This window comes from Acinonyx jubatus, chromosome D4 (assembly GCF_027475565.1).
Source record: "Acinonyx jubatus isolate Ajub_Pintada_27869175 chromosome D4, VMU_Ajub_asm_v1.0, whole genome shotgun sequence".
NCBI lineage: Eukaryota > Metazoa > Chordata > Mammalia > Carnivora > Felidae > Acinonyx > Acinonyx jubatus.
This window is the reverse complement of record NC_069391.1, coordinates 63,121,476-63,136,133: the sequence shown is the minus strand read 5'-3', so window position 1 is coordinate 63,136,133 and position 14,658 is coordinate 63,121,476. Positions and strand designations below refer to the sequence as shown.

At 40.3% G+C, this 14,658-nt stretch overlaps 1 protein-coding gene across 2 annotated transcripts in view; it reads right to left on the bottom strand.

The window, feature by feature from the left end:
- HSD17B3 (hydroxysteroid 17-beta dehydrogenase 3) overlaps window positions 1–13,999 on the bottom strand; it is a 47,564-nt gene extending 33,565 nt beyond the window's left edge. The window contains exons 1-2 of one of the 2 annotated variants that reach the window (XR_003416863.2): window positions 13,789–13,999; window positions 10,758–10,804 (exon numbers count right to left, since the gene is read on the bottom strand). Coding sequence is in view for 1 of the 2 variants with exons in the window: in XM_015068290.3 (XP_014923776.2) it covers window positions 10,758–10,804; window positions 13,789–13,942 (201 nt within the window). In the remaining variant the exon portion in view is untranslated. The remainder of the gene's footprint in view (window positions 1–10,757; window positions 10,805–13,788) is intronic. The other variant, XM_015068290.3, reaches the window with a different exon arrangement.
- Between the last annotated feature and the right edge of the window lie 659 nt (window positions 14,000–14,658).

The following is a 14,658-nucleotide window of genomic DNA, read 5'->3' as shown; positions in this document are numbered from 1 at the left end:
ATATGTATTATATATTACATTAAATCTATACTTTGTATAAATATTAAACCTTATAATCAGGCACCTGGGTGACTCAGTCCATTAAGCATCCAACTTCGGCTCAGGTCATGATCTCACAATTGTGAGTTCAAGCCCGGCATCAGGCTCTGTGCTGACAGCTCAGAGCCTGGAGCCTGCTTCAGATTCTGTGTCTCCCTCTCTCTCTGCCCCTCCCCTACTCACGCTCTGGCTCTCTCTGTCTCTCAAAAAATGAATAAACATTAAAAAAAATGTTAAACCTTATAATAATATGAGATGGGTTATAATTGGTTCAGTCATTTGGAGAACTATTTAGTAAGGGTATCCAACATTTTTTTATAATTTTAAGTTTTTTATTTTAATTCCAGTCTATTTAACATACAGTGTTCTATTAGTTTCAGGTGTGAAGGGTATCCAACATTTAAATGCAAATCCCCATTGAGCCAGTAATCTCACTGATAGGGTTGTATACTTGCATGTGTGTAAGTATATATTCAAAAGTATGCCTTGAAACATTATTTGTGAAAACAAAAATAAAAACCAGCCTGCGTGTCTATCCCTCAGAAGCTGACCTAAGACATGGTACACCACTGGGATAGGCTAACCCTGAAATCATTTACAAGAGTGCACGCCATCTATATGCCCTTGCTGCAGGAAGATCCCCATGCTGCTATCAAATGAACAAAGAAAAGTTTAGAACAGGATTTGTGCTTATCCCATTTGTGCCTACATGGGCAAAAACTAAATATACAGGTGTAAATTCTGATGGAGACTGCTAGTGGGCCACTAAAACCTGTTACTCCTTCTTCCTGGGCATGTGACTAGACCACACTCCCAACCTCCCTTGCAGAGGTGGCTTGCAGGACACAAACATGCTGGTGACTCAGCTCCAACCTTGAAGATAGAAGGAACCTGGCAGAACCACCTGCCAATCAGGAAAACTCCCATTTTCTTTGCAGTCTCTAGATTACAGTTAGGTCTCTGTTCTGCAGCCAATCTTTACCATAGTATTGGCATGTAAGTATGAATACAGCTATGATTTGTCTATATTTTCTGGAAGGAATCTCAAGACATTTTAATTTTCTTTTAAACATTTATTTTTGAGAAACAGAGACAGAGCACTACTTGGGGAGGGGCAGAGAGAGAGGGACACACAGAATCTGAAGCAGGTTCCAGGCTCTGAGCTGTCAGCACAGATCTCAATGCAGGGCTCGAATTTGTGAACTGTGAGATCATGACCTGAGCCGAAGTCGGACACTTAACTGACTGAGCCACCCAGGTGCCCCTCAAGACATTTTTAATACTGGTGACCTTCACAGAGCAGCATAAAGTAGGGGCAGGGCTGGGAAGAGGACATTATTTTGTGTGTGTGCCTTTCTGTACTGCTTGAGTTTTCTAATTTTATGCCTGCATTACTTTTATCTTTAACAGGAATTATCTGGACAAAGAAATGATGGACTTTTGCTGTTTTCTTCTTTATATCTCTTTAAATTGAAAAAATACACTTAAACAACATTAGCCATCAAAGAAATGTAAATTAAAGCCAGAATGAGACATTGCCAACCAGCTATTAGAATAGCTATAATAAAAAATAGTGACTCCACCAAATGCTGGAGAGCATATGAAGAAAATGAATTAACTTCTCTATTGCTGGTGGGCAAGGTACAGTCACTGGGAAATAGTTCAGCAGTTTCTTAAAAACAAAACAAAACAAAACAGAACAGAACAAAACCAGAGGCTCCTGGGTGGCTCAGTTGGTTAAGTATCTGACTTTGGCTCAGATCTGACTTTGGCTCAGTAACTGGAGGTAGATGAAGACTACAGCTCTCCTCCCCCACAACCCAGCCAGCAGATGATGAGTTACAAAATGCAAGCAAGCCTCCAACCAAACTCCACCACACAGAAACATTTACTAGGAAGCCAGCATCAAAACAGTCATGAACCTGTTCTTATAGATCAGTGGATCCCAGCTCTCTGTTCCTTAGGCATTCTGTGAATGCCTTGCATGAAGTGCTTCCCAGGGGAACATGACAATGTGCTGGAACAGAATACAGTCAGCCTTCTAGTGGAGTCAGGAATCCTCCACTAAGTGGTAGGACAAGGGACCAAATCAGTTCAAGGCCTAGGGCCTACTCTGCCTCACTCACAGATACAACATCTCTGTTCCTACAAAAGTGGAAGTGCCTGTACAATATTTCTAGCCAATTCACCTATCTTCAACTGTATTTCTTCAGGAAGCTCTTTGTAACATCTGTTAGGCTAAGGGGAAAACCATCTAATGAAAGTCCTGTTAACTTAAGCATAGATGTAAATGAACTTTGATTTAGCATCTTTAAAAATTAACTAAAGACTGGATTTAGTCACAGTCCTGGCCAGAAACAGCACTGTCAAATTGGATAACTTGAAGAGAGTTTAATTAAAGAATGTTTTACAAAGTATAGGTATGGCATAGAGAAACCACAATACTCTGGGGCTAATAACAGCAGAGCCTCTTTCCCCTGTGTGCCCCAAAGAGTTAGGGAATGAAGAGTCACCAGAATGGGAGAAGACAGCTGTGTGGAACAGATCACCTGACAGAGCTACACCTGCAGCAGAAGGACATAGCCCTCTAGACCCACAGGGAGACAGCTGGAAAAGAACTCCACCTGACTCTCCTCTCCCTGTCTTATCTGTTGCCAGTGTCTCCCACTGGCCAAACCCACCTGAAACCAGAGGCCAACTGAGCCCGTTGGTGCTGGTCAGCCTCCTGGAGCACAGAACAGGGTGAGAAAATGCAGAGGGTAGGTCTGGAGGGGCAGAAAGTAACCCAACACACACCACCTTTAGTTTTAACTGATAACCAACCACTGCAGAAATATGGACTAAAACTCACCTAACTTAAACATAAATTTACCATATGACCCAGCAATTCCACTCCTAGGTAATCTACCCAAGAAAAAGGGAAACCTGTATTCACACAAAAACTTGCATATGAATACTCACAGCAGCATTATTATACAGACTGTCCCTGACTGTTCAACTTAGGATTTAACAACTTTATAATGGTGCAAGAGCAATACACATTCAGTAGAAACTATACTTTGAATTTTGAATTTTGATCCTTTCCCAGGTGAGTGATATGCCATCCAATCCTCTCCCATGATGCTGGGCAGAGGCAGCTCCCAGTCAGCCAGAGATCATGAGGGTGAATGACCCCTACACTAACAACCACTCTGTGTCCACACAACCATTCTGTTTTTCACTCTCAGTCCAGCACTCCATAAATTACATAAGATGGTCAATACTTTATCATAAAATGTTCTGAGCTCGTTTAAGGTAGCCCAGGCTAAGCTATGATGTTTAGTAGGTTAGGGTTATTAAATGCATTTACTACTTATTGTATTTTCAACTTACAATGGGTTTGTAGGGATGGAATCCCACTGTAAGTTAAGAAAGATCAATATAACCAAACAATGGGAATCCAAGCATTCATCAACTGGTAAGTGAGTAAACAAACGGTGGTATATCCATACAATAGAATATTATCCTGCAGTAAAAATGAAAACACCACCAACACATAACAACACTGATAAATCTCAAAAACATAATGCTAAGTGAAAGAAGCCAGTCATATTATGTGGTAGCATTTGTACAAAATGTTCAAAAAGATCAGTAGCAGCCCAGATCTGGGATGGAAATAGGGGATTAAGTGTAACAAGGCAGGAGGGATCTTATTAGAATCTTACTAGGGTGATGGAAATGTTCTACAACTGGATGGTGATGATGGTGAACAACTTGGTTAATTCACTAAAAATCATTCAATTGTACACTTAAAACAGGTGGGTTTTATGGTGTGTGAATTAAATCTTAAGAAGCTGTTTAAAATAAAAAACTGACCCACATGCCTATCATATTATCAATTCTAAAGTATTTTATTTTTTAAATGTTTATTTATTAGTTTTGAGAGAGAGAGAGAATGAGTGGGGTAGGGGAGGAAAGGACAGTAAGAGAGAGAGAGAGAGAGTGAGAGAATCCCAAGGCTCCACACTATCAGTGCAGAGCCCAACACAGGGCTCAAACCTATGAACTGTGACATCGTGACTTGAGGCAAAACCAAGAGAGTCAGATGTTTAACTGGGCCACCCAGGCACCCCTATGCTAAAGTACTCTAAAGTAAATTTACATTCACTTTAACCTGTGATCTTCAGCCATAAAGTATCATCACAAGTCCTACCCCTGGCCTGGAATCTGTACAATGAGGAGTCACTTTATAAAAAGATAATCAATCAAGATCCAGACATGTAAAAAAAGATAATGAAGGGTGATCCTCTGCATCTAGTGTTCACTTTAAATAGTCGATTTCTTTATACATTTAAACATGACGTACAAAAAAAGTATATTTACTCATGGTTTGTCTGGAACACAGCTATTATTTAAAAGGAAAAGACACAGAAAATCTCTCAAAGACATTGATGTCAATTTTGGCTGACTCTAGATAAAGCTCCATTCTGGCCAGACTGAGCAAAGGAAGGGAAAGTGGAAATGAGGTTCTCTAAAACGAAACATCTTCAGCTGTGCATGTCTCATGCTTTCCTCAAAAAATAAGAAACAACCACCACAGAAAAAACAAGTTAAGAAGGTGACCCCTAAGGTAAACTATGGGCTCTGGGTGGTAATGAAGTCGTCAGGGTGGGTTCATCCATTGTAACAATGTCCCACTCTGGTGGAGTGTATGTCAACAGTGTGGTGGCTGCACATGTTTGGGGTTAGGAGATATATAGGAACTCTCTGTGCCTTCCACTCAATTTTGTGGTCAGCCTTAAACTGTCCTTAAAAAATAAGTCTTTAAAATTTTTAAAATAAATGGAAAATAAAAAGATTGAAAAATAAAAACCAAGGACTGTCCCATTTCAAGACTGACTCTGCTAGAAAACAATAGATGTGACAAGGAAGTAGAGAAAGGGGAAGCCTCTTACCCTGTTGGTGAGAATACAAACTGGTGCAGCCACTCTGGAAAACAGTATGCAAGTTCCTCAAAAAAGTTAAAAATAGAACTACCTTATGATCCAGCAATTGCACTACTACTATTTACCCAAAGGATACAAAATACATATTCAAAGGGATACATGCACCCCAATGTTTATAGCAGCACTATCAACAAAAGCCAAACTATAGAAAGATCCCAAATCTCCATTGTCTGATGAATGGATAAAGAAGATGTGTATATATACATACATATATATATATATATATATATATATATATACACACATATATATATATACACATATATACATATGTATATATATATATATACATATATATATATATATATATATATATACAATGAACTCTTACCATTCGCAACAACGTAGATGGAACTAGAATGTATTATGCTAAGTGAAATAGGTCAGTCAGAGAAAGACAAATATCATATGACTTCACTCATATATGGAATTTAGGAAACAAAACAGGTGATCATATGGGAAGAGGGGAAGGAAAGAGAGAGGAAAGTAAACCATAAGAGACTCTTAAATATAGAGAACAAACTGAGGATGATGGAGGGAGGTGGGTGGGGGATGGGCCAAATGGGTGATGGGAATTAAGGAGGGCACTTGTTGCAATGAGCACTGGGTGTTATATGTAAGTGATGAGCCACTGGGTTCTACTCCTGAAACCAATATTACACTGTATGTTAACTGACTGGAATTTGAATAAAAAATTGGGAGAAAAAAGAGAGAGAGAGAGAGGGGGGAGGGAGATTTGAAAGTGCTCTGAAAGGAAGGAAGGAAGAAAGAAAGAAAGAAAGAAAGAAAGAAAGGCCGGCTTTGTCAGTGATATCCCAGAGTTTTCTCTCTTCCTGTGGAAAACAACCCCCCCCCCCCACCTCCAACCCTCATTTTGAGCCTTGGAATCCATCAGAATGGTGGCCAAAGAATTAAGCACCTTTGTCTCACAATTCATTTCATCAGCCTCCTGAAGAGAAGATTGTCCATTAAATGGAAAACAATTTGCATTTTTAGCACAAAGGATGCTTGCTTCCTGGTGGGCTTCCAGCCTCTCCAGAATTGTGCCATTTCTCTCAAGAGCCACAGACATTTTAAAGGTTCTATGTGAAGTGGTGTGAGCCAGGAGAGGGAGGGAGAGGGCAGAAAACACATATTTGTCTGGGACAGCATTGTTCCCTTTGTCCACTCGAGCAGGGCTCAATTTTATTTCCAGAATGTCCAGGCTGACAGGCTCCATATGTGGGTTTTGCCTCTTTCCCTTCAGGGAGGTAAGCCACAGAAGTCCTCCCTTTCCCAGAATGCACTGTGGCACCGTGCTAAAGAAGAAGGGCTGCTGCAGAGAAAAATGTGCCCCTTTCCTTCTTTATGTTAGGGCCTGCCTCAGGGAAGGTACTTGCTGCTAATCTCTAACAGGTGGTGGGAACACAGAGAAAACAAGGCTTCCTCTGTATGGCAATGAATAAAAGAAATTCAGGTGCTTAAGGAGCAAAAATGGTGTGAAGACAGGGTGAAGCAGTGGCCTCAGAAGGGTGGAAGAGTGGACCCCTCTCCTGCTTCCTCCCCCTGCCCATCCCTCACCACAATTGTTTTCCATCTTGTTCCAGTAATGCTCAAGATTCCTTTAGCAGGAGGCAAAGCCTCTCTTGCCACACTAAATATAAATACAGATTAGGTTAAAATGTAATACAGAATAGGCTTCCAGGAAAATGGAGAAGTACTTTTCCCCACTCCTACCATGATATGCAATTAAATTATGCAACCTGGACATAATACATAAAATAAACATAAAAAGATTCCAAAAGATAGGGAGAAGATCAGCTAGGGGCCTCAAGACCCAAGAAATAAAACAGTGGTGAGTTCCTGGGTTTTCTTTTTGCCTCACATATTCCAAACTTATTGGTGGAAAAATTGGCAATTCAGAAACACCACAGGTGCAGACCTAAAAAAGTCCCAACAAAAGCCTGCTCTCTCTAACCAAAGGACCAGAAAAGGACCTGCCTTAGTAAGGCAGAAAACTTTAAAAAGAACAGCTTTACTCAAGGCAAACAGCTCAAAAAAAAAAAAAATCTGTGGTCCCACCCCCACCCCCAAAGGCTGAGTCAGGAGCTGAGACTTCCACCCTGGTGAGACTGCTGGAACAAGTGTCCCCACCCCCTACCAGGCTGGCATCAGAGAAGGCTGAGGGCTGAGTAGGGAGACAGGACATTCATCCCAGCCACCCCTTCGCATGTCAGCAGACCTGAACTCTACTTCCACCTGGCAGTGCCAAGGCCCTCCATCCCTTCTCTCCTCTCCCTTCCCGGGATAGTAAGAGAGGAAGCCTAGCAGAAGGCCAGGGCTTTCATTACCACCCCAGTGGTATTGAGGCCATCTCCTCCAATTACCATTGTCAACCTCTTGGGGAGCAGGAAGGAGGCATTCTTGCCTCTCCCACCCAGAGTGGCCTAGTGGGGAGCCAGCACCCCCACCCCCACCCAGCAGTAACAAGGAGGCAGCACCCTCTAATGGAGGCCAAGTGCAAAGCCTGTGGGGCTTCTACCTTACCTGGTAGGAATATGTTGGCACCTCTCCTCCCTCTGCTGAAGCAGTGTTGGTATAGACCCCAGACAGATTTAAACAAGATTCAGAGTCTCATAACAAAATACCAAAAATGTCCACAATTCAAAAGTCAGTCATCATACCAAGAACCAGGAAGATCTCAACTTGATGAAATAAAAACAATCAACAGATGCTCACATCATGATGACACAGACATTAGAATTCTGACTAGGATTTTAAAGCAGTTATCATAAGAATGCTTTGACGAGCAATTACAAATACTTTTAAAACAAATGAGAAAAGAGAAAGTTTTCATAAAGATATAGAGGATATAAAGAAAAGCCAAATGGAAATTTTAAGGCTGAAAAATAAAATAAATGAAATTAAGAACTTGATAGATGGGCTCAGTAGCTGAATGGAAGGAACCAAGGAAAGAATCATGAACTTAAAGATAAAATAATAGAAATTACCCACTCTAAGCAACAGAGAAAAAAGTACAATGAAGAAAAATGAACAGCATCTCAGAAACCCATTGGACTGTAAGAATCTAACATCCATGTGATTGAAGTCCCAGAAAAAGAGAAGAAACCTGGGCAGAAAAAAAATATTCAAAGAAATAGTGAGTGAATTCAAGAGTCTGAATGAACCTCAAGCAAAATAAATGCAAAGAAATCCACTCCAAGAAACATCATAACTAAACTTCTGAAAACTAAAGACAAGGGAAAAAATCTTGAGAACAGTGAGTTAGAAAACCTTACTTATGGGGAAAAAACAATTCAAATTACATTCATTCACCAGAAACCAGATAGGCAAGAAGGAAGTGGCACAATATTTTTCGAGTGCTGAAAGCAAAGGACTATCAATCCTAAATCCTATACCCAGCAAAATTATCCTTCAGGAATGAAGGGGAAATCAAGACATTCTCTGATAAAGGAAAACAAAGAGACCTACCCTAAAAGAATAGCTAAACGTAGTTCTCTAAACAGAAAGGAAATGACTAAAGAAAGAATCTTGGAACACCAAGGGGAATGAAAGGACAATGGAAAGAGTAAAGCTATGGGTAAGTACAATACAGTTTTCTTTTCAAAAAAAGAAAAAAAGTAATACATGGGAAAGGAGTAACAGTTTAAACATCTAATAATACAATGGCTAACATTAGAGAGCTTACTCTAGGCAAAGCATTTTGTTCACCTTATCCCATTAAACCTTTCCAAAAGCCCCAGTGGAATTACCACCACCTCCAGTTTATTAATGTGGAAATTCTGCAGTAAGCATATGGAGTAGCATTTGAACACACAAATGTCTTGGGCTCTTAACCCTTGTGGTCAGTCTGCAGCATCTCAGACTCTGAACTGCTTTCCTTGGAGAATTTTAGCAGGAAGACATGAACAGGCTCTCTGGAAGGCAAAAAGCCTGAATGAAGGAGAAGTAGGGATCCCAGAAAATTGTTTAACACAGACTTAGGCAAAGAACAAAAGGAAACAAAGAAAAAGATTCTACAAGAAAGAGAAAAGCAAGAATTAGTATGGAACAGAAACAATTTAGAACTTCAGAGGTATCTTTTGTGCTAGTAAAGACACAAAAGCCCAGAAAGGATGGGTAACTTGTCCAAAATCTCCAGACAGTTAGTGCCACATTGAAGACAGGAACCCACAGCTCCCGACCTCCAGGCCATTGTTTTTGGAAACAGTAAAGAAACAAATGGCTAAGGAGGACATGGTCTCCTCTAAGTCGAAAGAAAGTTATCTGAATCTTAAGACATCAAGGAGACCATTAGGTCAGCATGAATTTGAGGAAAGAATCTGGAAAATCATGAAGAAAGCACCTGGATTTCAAAGCAATCCAGAAAACTGAGAGGTAAGGCCATGGATCTTTTGGATGAGGGATTAGGCCCTTTCCAGAAACCTGGTCGAAGGTAGGCAGTAGTTACATAACAGGTGATATAGTTTTAATGCAAATAGCTAGAAAAGCTTTCCTTCTGATTTTTGGGTAAGGAAGACACAAGGCTTTGGAAAGTGGTGGCTGATCGGTCTCCGCAAACTCCATACTCAAATATGACCACCCACCTACTGAGTGCTGGGCACTACCGGACATCAGAAAGTTGCTATGTACAAATTAGGATAAGAGCAAAGAACCCTTTAGCTCAAAAAAACGGAGTTGAAGCAGAATGTCAGTACCAAAGAGATGATCATTGGAGGATAGGGGACAGACCTGAAAGAGTGCTAGAAGCTTTTTCAACTGGCAAGATTTAGGTTTGTTGACATTTTAAAAGTTTCTATCAAGTGCCTCCGATACACGTTGTGCTGTCCATTTCACACAAGATGCTTAGGCGTCTATCAGGACACAGGCCTTTGGGGACCGGAAGACACATGCGTACTGCACTGTTGTTGAATGTGGTTTTTGTAACTGAGTGCTTTTTGTTATATTTTTAAGATGTTATTGGTTTTTTTTCATCCTCATAATTTCCAGGATTCTTTCTGTTTCTTCCGTTGTATTTTACATTGTTCTAGGGGTTGGTGTAATAGTCATGATGAAGAAATGAAATAATAGGAATTCCAGAAAACAATATTTCATTAATAAAAATGTGGAATTTGTAAGAATAATAATCATAACAACAATGACAACATATGCTGTAAGTACATTTTTTAAAAGTATAACTACCCCTATATCTGTCTATCTGCAGATAAACAAGAAGCCTGAAAGGAAATACTCAGAGACACTAATCATATTCCAGTGACTCTAAGCCCTAACAGATCCTCTCTTTGTATAATATTTTATAATGCCCATTAATCTTCTGGAAATGAAAGTTATAGATAATATGTCCTTCCTACACAAATAATTTTTTAAAAATCAATATATGCCCCAGCTACAACATAAGGATAATAGGAAAGTAGTTCATAGTTTTAATTGTATTTGGGTATATAAATTCTTATGGTACAGTTACACTAGAAAACAACAATGCCCCCACGAATTCCTAAAACAGCTCCTAAGGGGTGATACTGGCACCACTGAGTATCATAGTGTTTTTAAAAAAGGTATCCAGAGGGTGAGATTATGATTTTTAAATTTTCTTTTTTATCAAAAATATTTTCCTTCATAAATGAATGTCTATTGCTTTTGTAATCAGAAAACTAGAGTTTGGGTTGAGGGGGTCACGTGATCATGATATGTTCAACTCAAGGGAAGGGGAAATTCTCCAGGAACACAACTTACCTCAAATGAATAAGCTTTCCCAATCCCATCTCCCGCTCCAGTGATCACTGCAAAAAGAAGAAATGGTTTTAAAGGACAGAATTAATCTTTAAAATGCTCTCTCTCACTGGCTACTTTTTTTTGCAGGCTTACTGCCCAAGGCACAGTATTTCAAAGCAGCGCCCTTTCACTCTACAGCACTACTCCACTCAACTCTGGAGCTTCCAGCCCCTACTCCCCTCACTAAACGTTCAAAATGAACCTTTTTTTTTCTTGGAGGGGTTGGTGAGGCTGTGGAAGACACCCTCCAAAACAAAACAAAGAACCTCAGCCAGGGAACATTTCGCTCAGACCCCGAACAGTGTGCCCTATTATCTCTCTACCCACACACCCAACTATCACTGTAAGACATTTCAAGGTTCTTCCTAAAAGTGGAGTTCTTCCCTCTTCCCATTCCACCCCCCACAGGAGAACAGTACTCAAAGCCCATGGGAGATAAGGAACTGAACAAAGAGGAAAACACAGAAATGCAAAAAGAGGATGCGATGACTTAAAGAGACCTGAAAACTCTGTATTCCCTGTATCTATTAACATATAACAATCAGATGGACCTTCTAGTCCTTTTATGTCCAACATTACACACTTATTTCATGACTAAGCTCTAGGGTAAACCTCAGTCGAGTGCATGTCACGATTTCAAACTGTTCAGTATATGCATATCTGCAATTCACCTTTACACAACAATTGAAGAGTATGCTTTCTAAAAGTATGAAGAAAAGATACATTTAGTTTATTGAAAAGTAAGGACTAGCCAAGCTGTACAAGCTTCCAGAAACACATTGGCAGTGCATGCTCCTTTTCATAACTGCTAATGGTTTAATCTGCTCACTTGGGTACTTTAAGGTGAATCCATGCATATTACCTGCTCCTCTTGGTACAGGTGCTATGCTCAGGGTGAACTTCTGCTTGCCCTTCCTCACTGTTTTGGGAATCTTCAAAATCACCCAATACAAGGTCTGTACCATAGTTAAGATAATAACATCAATAAATGGCTGGTCTCTAGTGAGGGCTTACTTTCTGCCATGCACTGTTGCAAGTGTTTTAGATCCATCATCTCATTTAATATTCAAAACAAACTCATAATGCAGGGACCATTATTTTCCTTAGTTGATAGAGGAGAAAGCTGAGAGAAAGTAACTCAGTCAAGGTCACGTTGCTAAAAATGATGACAACAGGGTGTGAAACCTGCCTATCTGAATTTGGGGCCACAAGTCTATAAAGATACACCAGTGACATAATTTTCTAATCAGTCACAGAGTTCTGAAGAGTTGAAATTTTTGGTCTTTAGTCATTGGATTTTCTTCTCATTCCCCTTCTTGCTCTTGTTCTGTCTTCTCTCCCAGATATCTGCCTACGCCCAAGGACATTTTACTCTTGCTAGTGATAACTCTATTCAATATTGACTCAAAGGACAGATTAAGATTATGAGTTTTTTAAGTTTATTTATTTTGAGAGAGACAGAGAGAGTGCAAGTGGCAGAGAGGCAGAGAGAGAAAGAGGGTCAGTGAGCAGAGGGTCACTGACAGGGTCAGTGAGCAGAGCCCGATGTGGGGCTCGAACTCACGAAATCATAAGATCATGACCTGAGGGACGCATAACTGACTGAGCCATCCAGGCACCCCAAGATTATGGTTTTTTTAAATGTGAACCAACAACTACTCTGGTCTCTGACCCCATGTGAACTTTTTTTGGAGTGTGTATTCTCAGAAGGGCTTGGCCCTGCATTGACGGGCAGCCATTGTGCAGAGTTCTAAGCACCACCCTACCCCCATCCACCTGCCAAGTGCGTGGGCATTGGGATCTGTGTGAAGTAGGACGTTTGGATCCAGAACACTCAAGTTCAAGCTATTTAGCAAGTTCTCTGGAGATAGCATACTGCCCCAAGAGCGAAGGAGTGTTCACCAACACACACACACACACACACACACACACACACATTTCAAATATAACATGCAACAGTTAAAAACCCATTTTTCATTCCAAACAATTTTCATATGGTAATTTTTTTATCTGTGTTGCTTAGGTTGTATGGTTGTCAGCTTTAGCAAATAAAGATACAGCATGCCCAGCTAAATTTAAATTTCAGGTAAACAAAAAGTAATTTTTTAGTATACGTATGTCCCACATAATATTTGCGATGTCATATACTAAAAAATTATTCCTTGTTTATCTGAAATTCAAATTTAACTCAGTATCCTATATTTTATCTGGCAGCCCTATAAGGTTGTTTGTAATCTCTCCTATTTAGCCTAGCATGGTACTTTTAAAGCTGCTTAAATTCTTTTTTTTTTTTTAAGTCACTAGATTTCTTGGATTTCTTCATGTAACCTTAGCACTTCATTCAAGGAGATGCTGAAACCACGCCTCCTGCTTTTCACCTTAAGCCCAGTCATGGGGCTGAAAGTCTGCGTGGTAGTTCCAGGAGGCAAATCCCATTAGTAGGCAGTGATTAATCTATTTGGGACACAAACCAGACCCAGATTCCATATCTAACCATCTCAAAAATGTGTCCCTATAGGGATCTTTGTTACTTTGATTTTGTAATACCTTCACTTCATGAAAAGGTTCAGAGAATTTTTTTTAAATAAAGTGAATTAAAATTATTTGTATTTCCGATTTTGAAACACCCTTCCACAAAGTGGCAGTACCCCAGGACTTCAAAAATCTGTAGAAAAGGATGCAGAAATTTCTGTCAAATTTGTTATTTATATCACCAGAAACTCTAAAAAAGGAGCCAACCAACTAGTAAGGTTGAGAGGGCAAGCTCAGAGGCAAGAATTGAGTGGCATTCTTCCAGCTAATTCTCCTCATGCCCCACATTTGGTTTTTTAAGGAATTCCAATTTCACTCCTGCTTTCCAGACACCCAAATAAAAGTCACCCAAAGGCAGTATATCTTTGCTCTCAAAAGCAAAAGATGCAGTTTATGTTTTGAGACGTAGATAATAATAAGCAGGAACAACAAGAAACAAGAGATGGAAGGCTGTTTTTACCTGCCCATTGTCCCATTGACTTCAAGAAAGACCTTGGCAAAACTTTCCAGAAGTGCAGAAAAATACATTTGGAGAATCTCACACACTTCACCAGGTACGCCAGACACGCCAGCAGCCCTACAAAAATGAAGAACTGCTCCAGAGCTACCCCCATGACTGCACTGGACCAGCTTCAGACCTGGCCTGGCCCCTCCACAGCCCTCCGAGGGCGTGGCTGCTCCGGAGGCGTGTCAGTCACCCTTTGGAGTTACCAGCTGCATTCCACTGTGTGGAGACATTTAGATTAGAGTAACTTCTTTACACAATCCTCTGATTCACAGGCTTTGGAATAAAGTATTCTTTCTAATATTTTTGACAGCATTGTTGGGCTTTTGTGACCATGGGGGAGCTGGTGAAAAAGCAAAAGGACATGAAGAAAGATAAAGCCCAAAGAAAAATGGCCGCCCAGGTTCTCTCCCGGAATTTGGAAGCTAAAAAAGCATGCTAAGAAGGATACAGAATCCTGGAAGTCATGCATTTATTTATTCAACAAATATTTACTGACTGCCTACCAGGTACCATTGCTGTTCAAGGTATTGGGAATACATAATAATAAACAAGACCATGTCACTGTCATGGGGGAGCTGAGATTCTAGTAAGGGAGACAGACAATATGCAAATAAGTAAGATAATGTCAGATATAAGTGCTATTGAGTGACCTGTTCAAGTGACTAGTGGACAATTACTTTAGAGAGTGTGTTCAGGAAGGGATTCTATGGAGAAGCAGCATTTTGAGCTGAAATTTGAATTAAGAGACAGAGCTAGCCCTATGAAGATGAGGTTCCCCACCCAGGCTGAAGGAACAGCTAGCACAAATGCCCTGAGAGAGAT